The 23,270-nt window shown below is 43.5% G+C and overlaps 1 protein-coding gene and 1 long non-coding RNA gene across 14 annotated transcripts in view; one reads left to right on the forward strand and one right to left on the reverse strand.

Moving 5' to 3' along the window:
• LOC134740318 (uncharacterized) overlaps nt 1–19,027 on the forward strand; it is a 33,359-nt gene extending 14,332 nt beyond the window's left edge. For both annotated transcript variants that reach the window (XR_010127707.1, XR_010127706.1), the window contains 2 exons: nt 87–166; nt 8,598–19,027. This is a non-coding gene — a long non-coding RNA (uncharacterized LOC134740318). The remainder of the gene's footprint in view (nt 1–86; nt 167–8,597) is intronic.
• Nucleotides 1–23,270, reverse strand: part of XRRA1 (X-ray radiation resistance associated 1) — a 103,158-nt gene that overhangs the window by 15,795 nt on the left and 64,093 nt on the right. For 4 of the 12 annotated variants that reach the window (XM_054441764.2, XM_054441760.2, XM_054441759.2 and 1 more), the window contains 2 exons: nt 1,612–1,652; nt 374–499 (listed from right to left, as the gene is read on the reverse strand). The exons of 5 other annotated variants lie outside the window; for them this stretch is intronic. In XM_054441764.2, the coding sequence (XP_054297739.2) occupies nt 374–499; nt 1,612–1,652 (167 nt within the window). Of the gene's footprint in view, nt 1–266; nt 343–373; nt 500–1,611; nt 1,653–23,270 lie in introns of all 12 variants that reach the window. 3 more of the 12 variants (XM_063672091.1, XM_063672089.1, XM_054441766.2) reach the window with 2 other exon arrangements.

The following is a 23,270-nucleotide window of genomic DNA, read 5'->3' on the forward strand; positions in this document are numbered from 1 at the left end:
TCATAACACTGTGAATTTCTTCATAACACTAAGCATGCTCATATTGTGCTGATTTATCCATATCAGTCTTCCTGTCTTCCTTATAGGTGATAAGTTGCAAAAGGGCAGAGGCCAAGTCTCTTTCCACAGCTGTATATCTAGTGCCTACCACAGAGCCTGGCACATGGTAAGTGCTAAATAAATATCTGTAACTGAAGAGATGGACTCCTGCCTTGGCCTGAACTCCTTCCACTTTCCCCACCCTGAGAATTCCTGAGCCCATGTACCTGTAATGCAGGGAATTCAATGGAGGGTTGGTTTTTAGGCCAGAGCAACTTGCATCCCACCTTCCCATCTGTGCCCCTGAGGAAACAGGAGAGGAGCAGAAAGTCACCTTGTTGTAGGCCAGGCTAAGGTATCTCAGCTCTGGGAAGGGTGGGGCCAGCGTCTGGTTCCTGGCCTTCAGTGACTTCACAGGAAGGATCTCGAATATGGGAGGAAGTGAACATATCTTGGTTGTCTTAGAAAGAAGGAAAAGTCAAAATCAAGTGCCCGATAATAAATAAGGCCACTAAGGGCCAACAGACCCTTTCAATGGAACAGGGTGGAATGAATGACCTTCCTAGAGAGACTTGGCCAAAAGAGACATGTAGGGTCATAAGGGTAGATGTCACCATCAGCCCAGAATTCTGGCTCCAAGTTCTCTTAGGAGAATTAGCTTACATGATGAGCTAATTCTCAAGCACCCAAAGTTCCATTTTCAAGTTTTCTGAGGCCACAGGATAATATAGCACTGGTGCAGACATCAGAGGTACTTGGTCCCCACCCCCTCGCTCTGCCCTACAGCAGCTTACCCTGAATTGGCCCTTCTACACAGTTGGGCTAAAATTTCTCCAGAAGGCAAAGGGGAAGGTGCTTGTGTTCTTAAGGGGAATTTTTCTAGTGGGGAGAGGGAGAGGGAGGTGTCTTGAGCCTTGAACACCTGCTCTGATGGGCTAGCCCACATCCTCGACTGGAGGGTCTTCATTTGAGGATAAAACAACAGTCCCCAAGATACAAGTTGTATCTGTGGGGAGGTTGTATACTGAGCTGCCTCTCACGGATGCAGGTTGGCTAAATGAAGAGATACACTATTTATTGTAAATGAATAAATCAATATTTAGTTTACATGCACCAGTCTCCATGAGCATCTGCCGTGAGAGAAAAAACAATTTTCTGTGCAGATGAAAATCAAGAGTCTAAGCCTGTGACATCAAGGATTAGGTCCTGGATAGTGGTGTATCTGGCAAGGACTTTTCCAGCTTTGGGGGACTCTTGTTAAGGAGCTGCTGGTAGCAGCCCCACTTCAATGCCAATTTTATCACTTGAGGCAGCTGCCATTATTACATTATGCTAAACAGCATGTGAGAACAATGAAAGTTAGACTAGGCAGGTAAGGTCAAGACACGCCTGTCTGTGGCCAGCACAGGACCTGGTACATGGTAGGTACTTGGCAACTACCTATTCAATGAATGGGCTTCCTCAGTGTGATCTATAGAAATGACTCTCATGGCTCCATTATTTGATTTGATTTTGTCTATTAAAATTAATGTTCTAACTCAGGAACACAAATATAAAGTAGTCAGTTCCTACCTCTGAGGTTGAAAATCCAGGGTAAGATGAAAACACAACCTCTGAAACGGAAGAGAAACAGAATGAAGGTTGGTGAGAGCACTGATTGATGCCTAGAGCACCCAGGATATAGGTCTGCCATCCACTGTGTGCAGCAGGGCACCTCCTAGAGGGACTTCTCATTGGTCCTCAGCCCCAATGCTAACTAGGAAGAGGAGCTGGCTGTGACATGCATCAGGTAATAAGTCCCTTTGCACTTAGGATAAAATACAAACTGCTTATCTAGTCATCTGATGTCCTGCATGATCGGGCCCCTGCCTACTTCTTCAATCTCATTTCATGATACTCTCTCCCTCATTCACTGTATTTCAGCCACACTGACTGACCTTCAATCTGACTTTAAAACACATAAGCACTTTCGAGCCTCAGAATTACTGGGTAGTCCATACTGAGCAGAAAGCTAACCAACTGTCTTAGAAGAGAAAAATGTATATAGAAGACATTCTGTCAGAGGATTTGGAAATATTTCTTATATTAGTAGAAATAGAATGTGTTGAGCCAGTGAATTCAGGAGAGATACCAAGAACAACCAGCACACAGTCATAAGGAGGAGGCTGCAGAGTGATTTCATTCTTGGGACCGTCAGAATGAGATGAGTCTAACAGCTGAGTTCAACCTAACACAGCATAGCATCTGTTGGGACCAGATACTGTGCAGACATTGCTCAACTTTACCCTAGTTAACCGACACCTTCTACATGTTAATGATATTATAATGAGATAAGTCACATGAAAATGAAGAAAACAGTAATAGGGGATGGAACAACATGGCATAAATAACTTCTCCTGTGATGAGGATCTGCAAGGGAGTTTGGGAAAGCTTTGTGCAATGAAAAAAGTAGGAATTCCCTGGGGGATGGGCCATGGTTGCAAGTGTGAGTGCTAAGCAATGAACCCTAGAAAACAACAGCACCTCTAGAAAGATGGGCACGCTGTCTGAACGTGCATCCTGCTCTCCCCACAATCACAGGAATTACTGCATTTTAAGCTTCTGGTTGAGGATTGTTATACAAAAAGACTGAACAATCAAGAATCTCCTACTATTTGAGGAAAATTAACCATACAAAAAAGGGAAGAATTATCACCTGAATAAAAACAGTTTATTTAACAAAAGTTATAAAAACTTCAAAATAGAATAATTAGTATCCTCTGAGAAATTCAAAAGTTTCACTCCTGAAACAAAAGCAGATTGTTGTGGAAGCAAAGCTACTAACAAAGCTGTAAATTTATAATGAAAATAACTCATACATGTGCTGGATAGAAGAATGGACCCAGTTGAAGAACTAATTCATAAAATGGAAGACTAAGTGGAGAGACTCTCAGAATGCAAAATGGCAGAGAGAAGATGGTGGAATAGAAGGTAACCCACTCATGTCCCCTCACAACCATAAAAATTCCACACCCGCCCACAGTCAAAAGTCTCTCTGCAGGAGCATCAAGATTCAGGTAGGAGTTTGCGAAACCCTGGTGGATCCCAAGACATTGAAGGATTGTTTTGAGGGTAAAGACCACCACCCAAGTGGCTGATCCACCAAGCTTGCTCCCTACTTCAAGCCTAGAAACACCCCAGGCTTCCAAGGTCCTCGGCTACAGCCATATTTGGCCTTGAGCCTGCAACCAAAACCATCTGCAGAGAGGTCCAGAAGGAGTAGTGCACACTAGCGCCTTGGTGGAAAGGCTTGTCTGCCTGCTGACATCGATCTTGGCAGTAAGCCTGAAAGTTGCCCTGTTTTTCTGATCCACCCCCTCTCAGCTGAGGTCCCTGCTTACAGCCTCTTGTACAAGGACCCAGAGGGAGACTCACCTATATCTCGCAGCTTGAGGCTCCCAGATGAGTTCATCAACCTCTGTCCCAGAGCAAATTCTGAGGGGACCCAGTTTGAGACCTGGTCCCTCCAGCTGCAATCAGAGAACTAACCAGACTGTGCAGGGACTTGCTAGAAGACACATGCCCCTCTGAGCCAATAAGACTGGGATTTCTAGCCTTTACCCTACAGCAAATCCTGAGAGGACCCAGTCTCAGCTCTGACCCCTGTCACTACAGTGGAGAATTATCCTATCTGTGCTGAGACCTGCTGGGAGACACATGCCTGTCTGGGCCAATAAGATGGACTTCTTCACATATCAAATCCCAACGGGGCCCAGTGTCAGCCCTGGCCCCTCCTGCTGCAATCAGGTAACTATCTCATCTGCACAGGGACTTGCTAGGAGACACATGCCCCTCTGAGCCAATGAGACTGGGCTCTCCAGCCTCTACCTCACAGCAGATCCTGAGGAGGCCCAGTCTGCGATTTGGCCCCACCTGCTGCCATCAGGGAACTATCCTATCTGTGCAGGAACTTGCTGGGCAGCATGAACCTCCCTAAACCAAGACAGGGCTCTCTAGCCTCTGTTCCACAGCAGATCCCAAGGGGGCCTATGGTCAGTTCCAGCCCCTCCCTTTACAATCAGGGAATTATTCCATCTGTGCGGAGACATGCAGGCAGATGTGTGCCTGTCTGAACCACCATGACAGGCACACCAGCCTCCATCCCACAGCAGATCCCAAGGGGGCCCAGTCTCAGCTCTGGCCCCTCTTGTTGCAGTCAAGGAACTACTTGTGCAGGGACCTGCTAGGTGACATACACCTGTCTAAGCCAATGAGATGGACCACCAGCTTCATTCCTACAGCAGATCCCAACATGCCCCAGTCTTAAATTCAGTCCCTCTGGCTACAGCTGGGACCCATCCTGCCCATGCAGAGACCTGCTGGGAGGCACACATATCTGGGCCACTGGGACAGTGTTCTGGACTCAGGTCCCCTTGGCCAACATTCCCACATAGCCCCAGTCCTGTCTTTGGGTCTTCCCAGAGCCATTTGGGCCGGAAAGCCACACCAATCTCAGTCTTTGCAAGACTTGCAGCAAGCCTGGGTTTAGACCATCCCTCAGTGCTGAGATGCCAGTAGTGGTCCCAGGCTCAGGAAATGTAACAGTCAGTCTGCCTAGAATCCCTGGAAGTCCCTCTGAAGAAGGACAGGCACACACAAAGCCAGACTACAAAGGCAAAAATAAATACCTAATATTTCAAGGCACGGATATCATCACATTTCTACAAACATCAGGAATATTCAGGGAAATATGATGTCACCAAACAGACAAAATAAGATGCCAGAGATCAGACATAAAGTAATAGAGATGGGTGATCTCTCAGACAAAGAATCCAAAAGAACATTTTTTGGGGTTTTTTTCTTTATTTTTTTGTTTTGTTTTGTGCTTTTTTTGGAGACAGGCTCTCATTCTGTCACCCAGGTTGGAATACAGTGGCATGAACATGGCTTACTGCAGCCTCAACCTCCTGGGCTCAAGCAATCCTCCCACCTCAGCCTCCCATGTAGCTGGGACCACAGGCATGCACCACCATGCCTGGCTAATGTTTTTATTTTTTTGTAGACATGGGAGTCTCACTTTGTTGCCCAGGCTGGTCTTGAACTCCTGGGCTCAAGCAATCTTCCTACCTCAGCCTCCCAAAGCACTGGGATTATAGGCATGAGTTACTATGCCCAGCCAAAACAGATGTTTTAAGGAAGCACAGTGAACTTCAAGAAAACACAGAAAATCAATTCAGAAATTTACCAGAAAAATTTAACAAAGAGATTGAAATAATTAAAAAAAAAAAAAAATCAAAGAAATCCTGGAATTCAAAAATATAATGAATGAAATGAAAAAGGCAATAGAGAGTATCAACAGCAGAATTAATCAAACAGAGGAAAGAATTAGTGAGCTCAAAGACTATATGAAAATATACAGTCAGAGGAGAAAAAAGGAAGAAGAATGAAAAGGAATAAAGAAAGCTTGCAGGATCTATGGAATAACATCAAAAAAGAAAATATTAGGGTTGCTAAAGTTAAAGAGGGATATGAGAAAGACAAAGGGGGTAGAAAGCTTATTCAAAGAATAACAGAAAACTTTCCAAATCTGGAGACTGGGTGGGTGTGCATGTACCCCACCATGCCATTACTGCCATCATAAGCACACCCACTTCCACTGCCACCACACTGCCACTGCCAGCATGAACATTAAGCATGGACACCAGTGGCCCTGCACCCTGGCCCATGCAAAGGATGGCACCTTCAAAAATTGAAGGAAACCAGCCCACACAGATGAGAAAGAACCAGCCAAGAACTCTGGCAAATCAAAAAGCCAGAGTGTCTTTTTACCTCCAAATGACCACACTAGTTCTCCAGCAATGGTTCTTAAACAGGTTGAAATGGCAGAAATGGAATTCAGAATATGGATGGGAATGGAGATCACTGACATTCAGGAGAAAGTTGAAACCCAATACAAGGAATCTAAGGAATAAATAAAATAATACAGGAGATGAAAGATGAAATGGCCATGTTAAGAAAGAAGCAAAGTGAGCTGATACAGTTGAAAAACTCACTTCAAGAATTTCAGAATACAACTGCAAGTGTTAACAGCACAATCAACCAAGCTGAGGAAAGACTCTCAGAGCTCAAAGACTGGCTCTTCAAAATAACTCAGTCAGACCAAAATAAAAAAATAGTAAGGAAGAATGAGCAAAACCTCTGAGGGAAGTGGCGATAAGATGCTTGTTAGGGAAGTGGGATTATGTAAAGAGACCAAAAATATGACTCATTGGTATCACTGAAATGCAAGGAGAGAAAGCAAGCAATTTGGAAAACACATTTCAGGTTATCATGCATGAAAATTTCCCCAACTTTGCTATAGAGGCCAACATTCAAATTCAGGAAATGCGGAGAACCCCTGTGAAATACTAAAGAAGAAGACCATCCCCAAGAAACATAGTAATTGGATTCTCCAAGGTCAAAATGATAGAAGAAATGTTAAAGGCAGCTAGAGCAAAAGGGCAGGTCACCTACAAAAAACCTGCATCAACTAACAGCAGACCTTTCAGCAGAAACCAGAAGAGAATGGGGACCTACAGTCAATCTTTTTTTTTTTTTTTTCCTGAGACAGAGTCTCGCTCCCATCATCCAGGCTGGAGTACAATGGTGCAATCATGGCTCACTGCAACCTCTGCCTCCCAGGTTCAAGTGATTCTCATGCCTCAGTCTCCCAAGTAACTGGGATTACAAGCATGTGCCACCACACCTAATTTTTTGTATTTTTAGTAGAGACAGGGTTTCACCATATTGGCCAGGCTGCTCTTGAACTTCTGGCCTTAAGTGATCCACCTGCCTCAGCTTCCCAAAGTACTGGGATTACAGGTGTGAGCCACTGCACCAGGCTCAACATTCTTAAAGAAAAGAATTTCCAACCAAGAATTTCATATCCAGCCAAGCTAAGCTTTTAAGTGAAGGAGAAATAAGATCCTTTTCAGACATGCAAATGCTAAGGGATTTCATTACTATCAGACCAGACATGCCTTATAAGAGGTCTTGAAGGGAGTGCTAAACTTGGAAAGAAAAGACTGTTACCGGCCACTAAAAAAACACACTTAAGTATATAGACCATTAACACTATAAAGCAACCACATGAACAAGTCTGCATAATAATGAACAAATCCTCACATATCAATATTAACTTTGAATGTAAATGAGTTAAATGGCACAGAGTGATCAGTTGAATAAAGAAGCAAGAACTGATGGTATGCTGTCTTCAAGAGACCCATCTCACTTGAGATGACACCCATAGGCTCAAAGCAAACGGATGGAGAAAAATCTACCATGCAAATGGAAAACAGAAAAAAGCAGGGGTTGTTGAATTTATTCTAAACTCAGACAAAACAGACATTAAACCAACAAAGATTTAAAAAAAGACAAAGAAGGACATTATATAATGGTAAAGGGCTCAATTCAACAAGAAGACGTAACTATCCTAAATATATATGCATCCAACAGAGGAGACCCAAATTCAAAAAGCAAGTTGCTTTTAGAGACATACAAAGAGACTTGGATAAACATACAATTGTGCAGGACATGAATACCCCAATAATAATATTAGACAGATCATTGAGGCAGAAAACTGACAAAGATATTAATGACCTGAACTCAATGCTTGACCATATGGACCCAATTGACATCTACAGAACACTCCACCCCAAAACAACAGAATATACATTCTTCTCAGCTGCACGTGGCACATATTCTAAAATCAACCACACAATCAGATATAGAACCATCCTCAGTACAATTTTTTAAAAAAATGAAATCATACTAACCACACTCTTGGAGCACAGCACAATAAAATAGAAATACTAAGAAAATTGCTCAAAACCATATAATTACATTGAAATAAACCTGCTCCTGAATGACTTTTGGGTAAATGTGAAATTAAGGGAGAAATCAAGATATTCTTTGAAACTAATGAGAACAAAGAGGCAACATACTGATACAGGAGGTAGAAAGAAATTAGTTAGGCAGATAGGGTAAAAGAGTCCTCAGCAAAGCTTCCCTTTTAGCAAGAAGCAGCCCAAGAAATTATTTTTTTCTAACAAAGAGCAGCCTGAAAAATTGAGCTGAAAACATAGATAAGCTGGAAGTTTGCACGGGGGAATGCCAGCAGTTGTGCCAATAGAAAAGGGCTACCTGAGAGCCAGGCATGTCCAACATGGAGGCTCTATCTTTTCTTTTTTTGTTAATATGTGTACAGTAAAGGGATGGGCAACATGGTGCAGGCCAGGCAGAGGACCTGCCTGCATAATAAAAGATTAGTATGGGGGCGACCATTTTTTTGTGCCCCATGCAAATGACAAACCTAGTTCTAATGAGTTTTTCATACCCTATGCAGATGGCACACCTGGTCCAACCAATCTTTCACACCCTATGTAAATCAGATACTGCCTCCTCATCAGGCACCTATAAAAGCCCCTGCATTTAACCACAGATCTGACAAGCCATTTCTCTGGGATCCCGCTCTCCAGCAGAAAGCTATTCTCTTTCACCTATTAAACTTCCACTCTTAACCTCACTCTTTGTGTGCCCAGGTTCTTGATTTCCTCGGCCATGAGACAACAAACCTCAGGTATCAACCCCGACAATGAGGCCACTTCATTGTGGGGCCCATCTGGGATCCAAGGTAGATTCATCAGAAGGGTGAGTATAGGAGCAGACCCCAAATCTTTACTTTCATTTTGGGGCCTTCTGCCCTCCATTTTAAAATAAAACCAAAAACACTCGGTGTCTGACGGCCACCTAGATGCCCTTAGGGAATGCCACCCATCTCAAGACTTAGACGACAGGCTTGCTGGGGAGAACTTAGTGAATCCCTCGGTAGCCTCAGGGTGCTGGGAATGTTGACTCTGTTTCAAACCAGTTTCCTTTCATGGAGAGCCTTGCTATTGCATGGGGCTGAAAGAGGTCCAGAGGCAACTGATAGTTCCTGGCCAGGGCTACACCCAGGTGTTGCCCGAAGGCTTATGGATTAACCTCAGACTCTGACTGCCCACTGAGCATCAGTAACAGGATCTCAAAGCTTTTCCTATTGCATTTTTCCTTCTTTCCTGTCGACTGCTATGTCTCCTATCCCCTCTCTGTATGAAATGCTGTGGGAATTTTTATACTTCAGGGAAATAATCCTGTTAGACAGGATCAGCAAATGCCATAGTAACCAGGAATGTAATGCAAAGGATTGCCATTTTTGTGATTTTCTAGGAATAGAGAGAATCTCCCTTTCCCCGGCAGTGAGCATCTCTCTCTCTCCCCTTGGTCTGGAGATCACATGGTATTTCAAGGTCTATAGCACCACCGAGTGGAACAGAAATCCTCTCCATGAGGTACCTTGTCAGCCCTTTGCCTAAACACTCTAGTTTCCCAATTCTCCTCCCCTTTTGTACTCCTCTACTAGAGGCCAGGCTTTATGCTCCTTCTGTGAATGGGAAAACTCAACAATGAGGAGGAAAATGTCCTCCAAAACCAAATTTTAGTTTTGATACTGTCCCATCAGCAGGAAAACCACCATTCAGTTCCCACATTCTTTTAAGGCACCTATTCTGCCTCCCATTAAAATGGTACTTAAATAGTAAGGGGATGTAATGTCTTAAAGTTAACCAGAACCACTGCCTAACAATAAATATTTTAGTCCAGGCCATAATAGCAGTATAGAGCTCAACCCAGTACACTCTCTCCATTAAGGGGCCTTGCAAATACAACTGTTACATAGTCTTTCCCAAGAGCCATCTATCAGGGAGCCACATAGATCATACAAGTCTGGGAAATCACCAGTGGAGGATTAGAGTTGCATGGGTGAGTGTGACTAAATCCATCACTTAGCTCCTCTAGATCCATGCCTGAGGGACATGCCTGCATCCAAGAGTAGCACCTTTTAACAGATGCCAAGGCTCAGGGAACCAAGAAGGGAAAACAGTTGGGGGATGCTCCCATTGTCTTCCTCTCTACCTTGGGCCATTCCAAAGGAAGGAGGGGAATAAGGGACTCCTTGTCTCCCCTAGCTTTCTAGCCATCTTTAGCCTGCACCCCTCTCAAGTGCATTCTGAAGCGCTGAGACTCCTTTAATCCTAAAACTGCTTTTGCACAAGGGCATGGCCTTCTTACTAGACCTTTGCAAGCACTGGACAATCAACCAAGCTCTTTTTGCAGTCATATCAGGCAATCCAAAAGGTAATGATTCCCCAAAACTAAAAAAGCAACTTCAGGCAGCTATTGAGTGTCCCAGCTCTTCCTGTCCCCCTTATTTAGGGCCCCCTCCAACTGTGCCATCAGCTCCTCTAGTTCCACCATCTCCAAAATTCCCCACTCCCCCAGCTTCACTCTTACCCCTACAGGAAATGACCAATGGAGGTGATGCCACTAGGGTTCAAGTTCCTGTCTCATTGCATGACCTTAGGCAAATAAAGGGATACTTAGGCTGATTTTCTGATGACTCTGATAGGTATAAAGAAGCTTTCCAAAATTTAACTCAGGTGTTTGACCTCTCATGGAGGGATGTTATGCTGCTCCTAAGCCAAACCCTAACCGCAGCTGAAAAATAGGCAGCTCTGCATGCATCAGAGAAATCTGGAGACAAGCAATATGTCTCTTATAGTAGGCCAAAAAGGAAAAGAGAAAATAGGGAAGGTGAAGAGATAGGGGAACCATCATTCCCAGTAGAGAAGAGAGGCAGTACCTCTTGACAACCCTGATTTGGAACCCTGATGACTCCACAAATGAGTGGAAAAAGAAACACTTATTAATGTGCATATTGGAGGGCCTACAAAGAACTAGGAGAGCCAAACCTCTTCATTACTCTAAACTGTCCAAGATAAACCAAAAGCCAGATGAGAATCCTGCAGCCTTTATGGAAAGGCTGAGAGAAGCACTAATAAAACACGCCTCCTTATCCCCTACTCAGTCAAGGGACAGCTAACCCTCAAGGATAAGTTTATTACACAGGCAGCTCCCAATATTAGAAGGAAACTGTAGAAGCAGGCTATAGGACCAGATAGCACCTTGAAAAACCTCTTGAGGGTGGTTTCCGTGGTCTTTCATAATAGGGACCAGAAGGAGACCCTGGAGAAAGAAAGGAAACACAAGAGAAGGCAGAGGCTCTAGCAGCTGCTTTGCAAACTTGCAAAGTCCAGGATCCCCAAGGTGTATCCATTAGTTGCTACCAGTGTGGCAAGTCAGGGCACTTTAAGAAGGTGTGCCCAGGCAGCAAGTAGAAGCCACCTCAACCATGTCCAGCCAGTGGTTGGGACCACTGGTGATCAGACTGCCCCTGGAGATGGAGGTCACTGGGTTCAGAACCAGTCTCATAGATGGTCCAACAGGACTGATGGGTCCTGGGGTTCAGACCCCTGGCTCCAGCAGCTCAAACTGTCATTATTGCACAGGAGCCCCAGGTGATTCTGAAAATTGAAGGAAGGAAGGAAGGAAGGTGGACCTTCTTCTAGACATTGGAACCAGTATCCCTCTTCTCCCTAATCCAGGCCGCCCCTTTTCCCATAGCATGACCATGATGGGCATCTCAGGTAAAGTTCTAACTTGATATTTTTCTCAACCCCTTAGTTGTAGTTGGGAGGACCTATTATTTACATATGCCTTCTTACTCATGCCTGAAAATCCCACTCCTTTATTAGGCAGACATTCTAGCTTGCATGGGGGCCAGCATCCTTATAGCCCCAAGACAAACTCTTTGTCTCCCCCTGGTGGAAGCTATTATTAATCCAGAAGTGTGAGCAACTCAAGGAAAAATAGGCCAGTTCAGATCCATCTTAAGGATCCCACTTCTTTTCTTAACCAGAGATAATATCCCCTAAAGCCAAAGCTAGGAAGGGGCTAGAAGCCATTATTAATAACCTGAAAATGCAGGGCCTCCTCAAACCTTGTAGCAGCCCCTGCAACACCCCAATATTAGGAGTGCAAAAACCCAATGGAGAATGGAGACTAGATCAGATCCTCCACATCATTAATAAGGCCATAGTTCCAACTCATCCAGTGGTCCCTAATCCTTATACTTTGCTAACCCAAATACCTGAGGGAACTAAATGGTTCAGTCCTAGATTTAAAGGATGCCTTTTTCTATATAGCGTTATATCCTGACTCTCGATATCTGTTTGCCTTCGAAGATCCCTCTGGCCAGATGCCCAGTTAACATGGACAGTGCTGCCTCAGGGATTTTGAGACAGTCCCCACTTGTTTGGACAGGCACTGTCAAAGGACCTCTCTGAGTTTTCCCATTCTCAGGTCAGGGTCTTGCCATATGTAGATGACATACTGTTTTGTGCCCCAACTGAGGAAGCATCTCAGGAAGGCAGTGAAGCTCTTCTTAATTTCTTAGCCAACAGAGGATATAAGGTTTCAAAATCTAAGGTCAAGCTTTGCCAAACCCCAGTGAAGTACCTGGGTGTAGTGTTGTCTGAAGGGACCAGAGCATTAGGGGAAGAAAGGATTAAGCCAATTTCCTCCTTCCCCCTCCCTAAAACCTTCAAGCAACTAAGAGGATTTGGGAGCATTACAGGATTCTGCAAACTCATCTTGGTATGGCAAGATAGTTTACCCTTTATATCACCTCATAAAAGAAACTCAAGGCCGGGCACAGTGGCTCATGCCTGTAATCCCAGCACTTTGGGAAGCCGAGATGGGTGGATCATGAAGTCAAGAGATCAAGACCATCCTGGCCAACATGGTGAAACCCCGTCTCTACTAAAAATACAACAATTAGCTGGGCATGGTGGTGCATGCCTGTATTCCCAGCTACCCAGGAGGCTGAGACAGGAGAATCGCATGAACCCGGGAGGTGGAGGTTGCAGTGAGCTGAGATCATGCCACTGCGCTCCAGCCTGGGTGACAGCAAGACTCCATCTCAAAAAAAAAAAAAAAAAAAGAAACTCAAGTGGCTAAAACTCATTTCCTAACCTGAGAACCTGAAGCTCAAAAGGCCTTTAATCAGTTAATACAAGCCTTACTTAAGGTACCAGTCCTCAGCCTTCCCATAGGGAGGGTCTTCAATCTTTTGTATCAGAAAGGAAGGGAATGGCCCCGGGAGTTTTAACTCAAGCCTGAGGACCAGCTCAACAGCCAGTGGGATCCCTAAGTAAGGAACTTGATTTGGTGGCTAAAGAATGGCCATCATGCCTCTGAGCCATTGCCACAGTGGCCCTACTGGTACCAGAGGCCACCAAATTAACCCTGGGAAATAGCTTAACTGTTTATACCCCACATAATGTAGCACGATTGCTGTCCTCTAAGGGATGCCCTTGGCTAACGGCATCCTAAATATCAGGCTCTGATATTAGAAGGGTCTACAATCCAGTTAAAAACTTGCTCTTGCCTAAACTCAGCCACTTTCCTCCCCAAGGAAACCGAGGAACCTGAACATGACTGTGAACAAGTTGTGGTACAGACCTAGGTAGCCAGGGAAGCTCTCAGGGAAACTTCCCTAGAAAATCCAGACTGGACCCTCTTCACAAATGGAAGTTCCTTTGGGGAACAAGGAGTCTGTAAGGTGGGATATGCAATGTACACTCTGAATGACATTGAAAGTGCACCCCTCTCCCCAGGCACAAGCATTCAACTAGCTGAACTGACAGCTCTTACAAGAAAACTTGAATTAAGCAAGGGAAAGGTAGCTAACATTTACACAGACTCCACATATGCTTTCTTAGTTCTTTATGCTCATGCTGCCATTTGGGAGGAAAGACACTTTCCTACTACTAAAGATAATCTATAAAATACCATCAGGAAATTAACAAGTTATTATCCTCAGTTTTCCTTCCACGAGAGGTAGCAGTGATGCATTGTAAGGGACATCAGAAGGGAGCAGATGAAGTAGCCTAAGGAAACAAGTTAGCTGATCAGGCAGCCAAGTCAGCAGCAAGTCAGCCTCAAGGCCTCAATACGCTTGAAGCCCCTCTAATCTGGGAAGGCTCCAAAAGAGAAATTAAGCCTCAGTACTCCCCTGCAGAGGCAGAATGGGCCACTTCTCAAGGGTATACTTTTCAGCTCTCAGGATGGCTACAGTAAGAGGATGGCAAACTCCACTTGCCAGCCTCCCACCAGTGGAAAGTCCTTAAGATCCTTAACCAAGCTTTTCACTTGGGAAAGGATAAAACTTATCAGTGTGCCCAGAGATTTTTCAGGAGAGAACTTAATAACAGTCAAGCAGCTTGTTAGTGCTTGTGAACTCTGTCTTAAAAATAATACCCTTGGCTGGGTGTGGTGGCTCACACCTGTAATCCCAGCACTTTGGCAGGTGAATCACTTGACATCAGGAGTTTGAGACCAGCCTGGCCAACACTGCAAAACCCCATCTCTACTAATAATACAAAAAAATTAACCAGATGTGGTGGTGCACGCCTGTAATCCCAGTTACTTGGGAGGCTGAGGCACGAGAATTGCTTGAACTCAGGAGGTGGAGGTTGCAGTGAGCTGAGATCATGCCACTGCACTCCAGCCTGAGTGACAGAGTGAAACTGTGTCTCAAAATAATAATAATCCCCTTAACAGGCATCTCCTTCCTCCTCAAACCTAAAGGATGGGAAGCCATCCAGGGAAGGACTGGCAGATAGACTTCACCCACATACCAAAGAAGAAGGACATCCAATACATCCTGGTATGGGTAGATACTTTCACTAACCGGATAGAAGCATTTCCATGCTGTACAGAAAAGGCCTCCGAGGTAATAAAAGTGTTTGTTAGTTAATGAAGTAACTCCCCACTTTAGTCTACCTAAGTACCTTCAAGGTGACAATGGCCTCTTAAGACAGCTGTCACATAAGGGGTCACAAAGGCACTAGGCATACAGTATCATCTCCATTGTGCTTGGAGACCCCAGTCCTCAGGAAAGGTAGAGAAGACAAACGATATTATCAAAAGACATCTCAGAAAACTGTTCCAAGAAACTCACCTTCCTTGGGTCACTCTTCTTCCCATAGCTTTACTGTGGGTAAGAAATACCCCTTCAAAGTTAGGTCTGACCCCATTTTAAATGCTGTATTAACAGCCTTTCCTTACAAGTGATTTTCTATTAGGCCAAGAGACCTCTAAATTGGTTAAGCATGTAACCTCCCTAGCTCACTTCCAACAGGAATTAACACAACTAGCAGAAGCCCAACCCCCCAAAATAGGACCATCATTATTTAACCCAGGAGATGTGGTATTAATAAAGATTCTGCCCTCTGTCTCCCTAACTAAGCCCAAGTTAGGAAGGGCCCTACACTGTTCTTTCAACCCCTCAGCGATAAAAGTTACAGGAATGGACTCCTGGATGCATCACTCAAGTCAAAGCCTGGAAACTTGAGAGAGACAGCAACCCCAGACAGCTCAGAGGAATGTCCTGGATATCCATGTGAAGAAATAGGAGATCTTAAGCTGAAAATCATAAAAGATAAGTAAATGAGTAAGGGCTATTCATCCTACTCAGTCCTACTCCTACCTTATCAGATACTTTCAGTTATTTCTACTTTTCCTCTCGAGATTCGCTGTCAGATACTAGAACTTCTTCTTGATGCATACTTGTGGGAAGATTTTGATTATCTGTGAGATTATACTTGTAACTTCACAGACTCCCAAAGGGAAATTCTATATCTTGGTGAGTAAAATTTAAGATGGAAATTAACTACTACACCACCCTTGTGTAAATTGTTATACTTACTCTGCTGTTTGCAGTAGGACTATATACTGTGGTACCTGCAATGTAGAATTCTAGATGGAAAATTCTAATTGCTGTAATATTCTGCCTAATTTTTATAACAGGATTAATAATTACAGGAAAGATTTAGCCAAGGTTAACACTAAAGTTACTCTAGCCACCCAATAATGTGTTCCTCCCAATCACATCACAAGTCATAAAAGATAGCCCAGGCCTACAATTATCTACTAATGGCAAGTCAAGGGGGAATATATGTTTTTTTTCAAAGAAAAATGTTGCTTTTATATTACACTTCTGGTAAAGTACAGCGACATCTGGTGGAGGCAACTAGTATTACAACCCATCAAATGGCTATCAGGTATCAAACTCTACTGTCATGGTTATAGCCTATAGTACCCCCACTAATAATGGGATTCTTAATATCATATTCAAATCCTATATTCTAAACCTTCTTGTAAAATTTCTCTCTTCTTGCCTAGAAGCTATTAAACTCCAAATGGTGCTGCAGATGGAACCACACATGGACATGCCTTTCTTCCAAGAACCCTTAGATCAACTCCAGAAGGAGCCTTAGCTGCTGTTCCCCACATGATGCCCCTCTTCAGCAGGAAGCAGCCAGAAAGAGTTGTCCTCCAATACCCCTAACAGCTGTAGTGTTTCCAGTCCTCAGGGGGGAAGTATGATACAGGGGGTAGAAAGAAATTATTAAGGCAGATAGTGAGGGTAAAAGAGTCCTCAGTAGAGCTTCCCTTTTAACAAAACGCAGTACAAGAAATTATTTTTTTCCAGCCAGGCACGGTAGCTTATGCCTGTAATCCCAGCACTTTGGGAGGCTGAGGCAGGCAGATCACTTGAGGTCAGGAGTTTGAGACCAGCCTGGGCCAACATGGTGAAACCCCATCTTTACTAAAAATACAAAAATTACCTAGGTGTGTTGGGGCACACCTGTAATTCCAGCTACTCAGGGGGCTGAGGCAGGAGAATCACTTGAACCCACTGCACACTCCATCCTGGGTGACAAAGCATTATTCTGTCTCAAAAAAAAAATTATTTTTTTCCAACAAAGAGAAGCCTGAAAAATCAAGCTGCAAACATAGATAAGCGAGCTGGAATCTTGCACAGGGGAATGTCAGCAGCTGTGACAACAGAAAAGGGCTACCTGTGGGCCAGGCATGTCCAACATAGAGGCTCCATCTTCCCTTTTTTTTTGTTACCACATGTATAGTAAAGGAATGGGCAATGTGGCACAGGCCAGGCAGAGGACCCACCTGCATAATAAAATTTGGGTAGGGGTGACCAGCTTTTCATACCCTATGCAAATGGCACAGCTATTCTTAACTAGTTTTTAGTGTCCTATGCACACCTGGTCTAATCAATCTTTTGCACCCTATGTAAATCAGAAACTGCCTCCTCACCAGGCACCTATAAAAACCCCTGCATTTCACTGCAGATCCAGCAGCTTATTTCTCTAGGACCCTCTTTCTAGCAGGGAGCTATTCTTTCTTTCACCTATTAAACTTACACTCTTAAACTCACTCTTTGTGTGTCCATATCCTTTATTTCCTTGGCCATGAGACAATGAACCTCAGGTATCACCCTAGACAACAAGGCTGCTTCAATACCAGAATCTCTGGGCCACAGCTAAGGTAGTGTTAAGAGGGAAATTCATAGCATTAAAATACCCACATCAAAAAGTTAGAAAGATCTCAAATTAACAACCTAATATCACAACTAGAGAAGCTAAAGAAACAAGAGGAAACCAACCCCAAAGCAAGCAAAGGAAAAGAAATAACCAAAATCACAGCTGAACTGAAGAAAATTTAGATGCAAAAAACTATTCAAAAGATCCACAGCCTGGATATGGTGGCTAATGCCTGTAATCCCAGCAATTTGGGAGGTTGAGGTGGGATGGTTTGGTTTCTTGAGCTCAGGAGTTTGAGACCAGCCTGGGCAACACAGTGAGACCTTGTCTCTACAAAATATCAAAAAATTAGCTGGGTATGATGAAGTGCACCTATAGTTCCAGCTACTTGGGAGGCTGAGGTGGGAGGATTGCTTGAGTCTGGGAGGCTGAGGCTGCTGTGAACTGAGATCATGCAACTGCACTCCAGCCTGGGTGACAGAGTGAGACCCTGTCTCAAAGAAAAGAAAAAAGATCAACAAATACAGGAGTTGGTTTTTTGAAAAAGTTAATAAGATAGAGACTGCTAGCTAGATTAATAAAGAAAAGACAGAAGATACAAATAAAAACAATTGGATATGACAAAGGGGATGTTACCACTGACCCCACAGAATTACAAAAAACATCAGAGATTACTACGAACATATGAGGTATAAAACCTAGAAGAAATGGATAAATCCATGGACACACACAACCACCCAAGACTGAACCAGGAAGAAACTGAATCCCTGAATAGACCAATAACAAGTTCTGAAACTGAATCAGTAATAAAAAGCCTGCCAACCAAAAAAAGCCCAGGACGAGACAGAGTCATAGCCAAATTCTATCAGGTGTATAAAGAACTGGTACCATTCCTACTGAAACTATTCCAAAAATTGAGGAAGGAATCCTCCCTAACTCATTCTTTGAGGCCAGCATCATCCTGATACCAAAACCTGCCAGAGACACAACAACAACAACAAAATTTCAGGCCAATATCCTTGATGAACATAGATGCAAAAATCCTCAAAAAAATACTGGCAAATCAAATCCAGCAGCACATCAAAAAGCTTATCCACCATGATCAAGTAGGCTTTATTCCTGGGATGCAAGGTTGGTTCAACATATGCAAATCAATAAATGTGATTTATCACATAAACAGAACTAAAAACAAAAACCACATGATCATCTTAATAAATGCAGAAAATGCTTTTGATAAAATTCAACATCATTCATGTTTAAAACTCTCAATAAACTGGGCATTTAAGGAATAAACCTTAAAATAATAGGAGCCATCTATGAGAAACCCACTGCTGACATCATACTGAATGGGCAAAAGCTGGAAGCATTCCCCTTGAGAACTGGAACAAGACAGGATGCCCACTCTCACCACTCCTATTCGATATAGTACTGCAAGTCCTAGCCAGAGCAATCAGGCAGGAGAAAGAAATGAGAGGCCTCCACATAGGAAGAGAGGAAGTCAGGCTATCTCTGTTTGCAGACAATGTGATTCTACACCTAGGAAACTCCACAGTCTCTGCCCAAAAGCTCCTAGATCTGATAAACAACTTCACAAAGTTTCAGGATACAAAATCAATGTACAAAATTCAATAGCATTTTTATACACCAACAACCTCCAAACTGAAAGCCAAATCAAGAACACAATCCTGTCCACGACGGCCACAAAAAGAATAACATATCTAGGAATACAGCTACGAGGAAGGTGAAAGATCTCTACAACAAGAGTTACAAAACATGGCTTAAAAAAAAAAAAATCAGAAATGACACAAACAAATGGAAAAACGTTCCATGCCCGTGATAGGAGGAATCAATACTGTTAAACTGGCCATACTGCCCAAAGCAATTTATAGATTCAATGCTATTCCTATCAAACTACCAATGCCATTCTTCACCAAATTAGAAAAAAGTATTTTAAAATTTATATAGAACCTTTAAAAAGAGCCTGAATAGCCAAGGAAGTCCTAAGCAAAAAGAACAGAGTTGGAGGCATTATGTTACCCAACTTAAAACTATACTACAAGGCCACGCTAACCAAAACAGCACGGTACTGGCACTAGAACAGACAAACAGATGTTTGAGAGAACAGGTTAGAGAGGCCAGAAATAATGCCACACACCTACAACCATCTGATCTTTGACAAAGTTGATGAAAATAGACAACAGGAAAAGATTCCCTATTCAATCAATGATGCTGAGATAACTGGCCAGCCGTATGCAGAAGATTGAAACTGAACCCCTTCCTTACACCATCTACAAAAACAAACTCAGGATGCATTAAAGACTTAAATGTAAAACCTAAAATTATAAAAACTCTGGAAGATAGCCTAGGAAATACACTTCTGGACATAGGACTGGGCAAAGAGTCCATGACAAAGATGCCAAAAGCAAATGTGACAGAAACAGTAATTGACAAATGAGACCCAATTAAACTGAAGGGCTTCTGCAGAGCAAAGGAAACTATCAACAGAGTAAACAGATAAAGTATAGAATCGGAGAAAATATTTTCAAACTATGCATCCAACAAAGGTCTACTATCCAGAATCTATAAGGTACTTAAATTTATAAGCAAAAAACAACCCCATTAAAAAGCAGGCAAAGGACATGAACAGATACTTTTCAAAAGAAGACATAGGGGGGTGGAGCCAAGATGGCCAAATAGGAACAGCTCCAATCTACAGCTCCCAGTGTGAGTGATGCAGAACACGGGTGATTTCTGCATTTCCAACTGAGGTACCAGATTCATCTCACTGGGGAGTGTTGGAAAGTGGCTGCGGGACAGTGGGTGCAGCACACCGAGTGTGAGCCGAAGCAGGGTGAGGCATTGCCTCACCCAGGTAGCGCAAGGGGTCAGGGAATTCCCTTTCCTAGTCGAAGAAAGGGGTGACAGACAGCACCTGGAAAACTGGGTCACTCCCACCCTAATACTGCGCTTTTCCAACGGTCTTAGCAAACAGCACACCAGGAGATTAGATCCCACGCCTGGCTTGGAGGATCCTACGCCCAAGGAGCCTCACTCATTGCTAGCACAGCAGTCTGAGATCAAACTGCAAGGCAGCAGTGAGGCTGGGGGAGGGGCGCCCACCATTGCTGAGGCTTGAGTAGGTAAAAGCAGCCGGGAAGCTCGAACTGGGTAGAGCCCACCGCAACTCAAGGAGGCCTGCCTGCCTCTGTAGACTCCACCTCTGAGGGCAGGACATTGCCAAACAAAAGGCAGCAGAATCCTCTGCAGACTTAAATGTCCTTGTCTGACAGCTTTGAAGAGAGTGGTGGTTCTCCCAGCACGCAGCTGGAGATCTGAGAATGGACAGACTGCCTCCTCAAGTGGGTCCCTGACCCCTGAGTAGCCTAACTGGGAGGCACCCCTGAGTAGGGGCAGACTGACACCTCACATGGCCAGGTACTCCTCTGAGACAAAACTTCCAGAAGAACGATCAAGCAGCAACATCTGCTGTTCACCAATATCTGCTGTTCTGCAGCCTCCGCTGCTGATACCCAGGCAAACAGGGTCTGGAGTGGACCTCCAGCAAACTCCAACAGACCTGCAGCTGAGGGTCCTGACTGTCAGAAGGAAAACTAACAAACAGAAAGGACATCCACACCAAAACCCCATCTGTACGTCACCATCATCAAAGGCCAAAGGTAGATAAAACCACAAAGATGGGAAAAAAACAGAGCAGAAAAACTGGAAACTCTAAAAATCAGAGTGCCTCTCCTCCTCCAAAGGAACGCAGCTCCTCACCAGCAATGGAACAAAGCTGGATGGAGAATGACTTTGACGAGTTGAGAGAAGAAGGCTTCAGACGATCAAACTACTCCGAGCTAAAGGAGGAAGTTCGAACCCATGGCAAAGAAGTTAAAAACCTTGAAAAAGAATTAGATGAATGGCTAACTAGAATAACCAATGCAGAGAAGTCCTTAAAGGACCTGATGGAGCTGAAAACCATGGCACGAGAACTATGTGACGAATGCACAAGCCTCAGTAGCCGATTTGATCAACTGGAAGAAAGGGTATCAGTGATGGAAGATCAAATGAATGAAATGAAGCAAGAAGAGAAACTTAGAGAAAAAACAATAAAAAGAAACAAAGCCTCCAAGAAATATGGGACTATGTGAAAAGACCAAATCTATGTCTGATTGGTGTACCTGAAAGTGACGGGGAAAACACTTTCCGTTGACGTTGTAAAACACTCTGCAGGATATTATCCTGCAGATATTATCCAGGAGAACTTCCCCAACCTAGCAAGGCAGGCCAACATTCAAATTCAGGAAATACACAGAACTCCACAAAGATACTCCTCGAGAAGAGCAACTGCAAGACACATAATTATCAGATTCACCAAAGTTGAAATAAAGGAAAAAATGTTAAGGGCAGCCAGAGAGAAAGGTCGGGTTACCCAAAAAGGGAAGCCCATCAGACTAACAGCGGATCTCTCAGCAGAAACTCTACAAGCCAGAAGAGAGTGGGGGCCAATATTCAACATTCTTAAAGAAAAGAATTTTCAACCCAGAATTTCAAATCCAGTCAAACTAAGCTTCATAAGTGAAAGAGAAATAAAATACTTTACAGACAAGCAAATGCTGAGAGATTTTGTCACCACCAGGCCTGCCCTAAAAGAGCTCCTGAAGGAAGCACTAAACATGGAAAGGAACAACCGGTACCAGCCACTGCAAAAATATGCCAAATTGTAAAGACCATCGAGGCTAGGAAGAAACTGCATCAACTAACGAGCAAAATAACCAGCTAACATCATAATGACAGGATCAAATTCACACATAACAATATTAACCTTAAATGTCAATGGGCTAAATGCTCCAATTAAAAGACACAGACTGGCAAATTCGATAAAGAGTCAAGAACCATCAGTGTGCTGTGTTCAGGAAATCCATCTCACGTGCAGAGACACACATAGGCTCAAAATAAAGGGATGGAGGAAGATCTACCAAGCAAACGGAAAACAAAAAAAGGCAGGGGTTGCAATCCTAGTCTTGGATAAAACAGACTTTAAACCAACAAAGATCAAAGGAGACAAAGAAGGACATTACATAATGGTAAAGGGATCAAGTCAACAAGAAGAGCTAACTATCCTAAATATATATGCACCCAATACAGGAGCACCCAGATTCATAAAGCAAGTCCTTAGAGATCTACAAAGAGACTTAGACTCCCACACAATAATAATGCGAGACTTTAACACCCCACTGTCAACATTAAACAGATCAATGAGACAAAGTTAACAAGGATATCCAGGAATTGAACTCAGCTCTGCACCAAGCAGACCTAATAGACATCTACAGAACTCTCCACCCCAAATCAACAGAATATACATTCTTCTCAGCACCACACTGCACTTATTTCAAAATTGACCACACAGTTGGAGGTAAAGCACTCCTGAGCAAATGTAAAAGAACAGAAATTATAACAAACTGTCTCTCAGACCACAGTGCAATCAAACTAGAACTGAGGATTAAGAATCTCACTCAAAACCGCTCAACTACATGGAAACTGAACAACCTTCTCCAGAATGACTACTGGGTACACAACGAAATGAAGGCAGAAATAAAGATGTTCTTTAAAACCAACGAGAACAAAGACACAACATACCAGAATCTCTGGGACACATTCAAAGCAGTGTGTAGAGGGAAATTTATAGCACTAAATGCCCACAAGAGAAAGCAGGAAAGATCTAAAATTGACACCCTAACCTCACAATTAAAAGAACTAGAGAAGCAAGAGCAAACACATTCAAAAGCTAGCAGAAGGCAAGAAATAACTAAGATCAGAGCAGAACTGAAGGAAATAGAGACACAAAAAACCCTTCAAAAAATCAATGAATCCAGGAGTTGGTGTTTTGAAAAGATCAACAAAATTGACAGACCGCTAGCAAGACTA

The sequence above is a fragment of the Pongo pygmaeus genome, chromosome 9 (genome assembly GCF_028885625.2).
Source record: "Pongo pygmaeus isolate AG05252 chromosome 9, NHGRI_mPonPyg2-v2.0_pri, whole genome shotgun sequence".
NCBI lineage: Eukaryota > Metazoa > Chordata > Mammalia > Primates > Hominidae > Pongo > Pongo pygmaeus.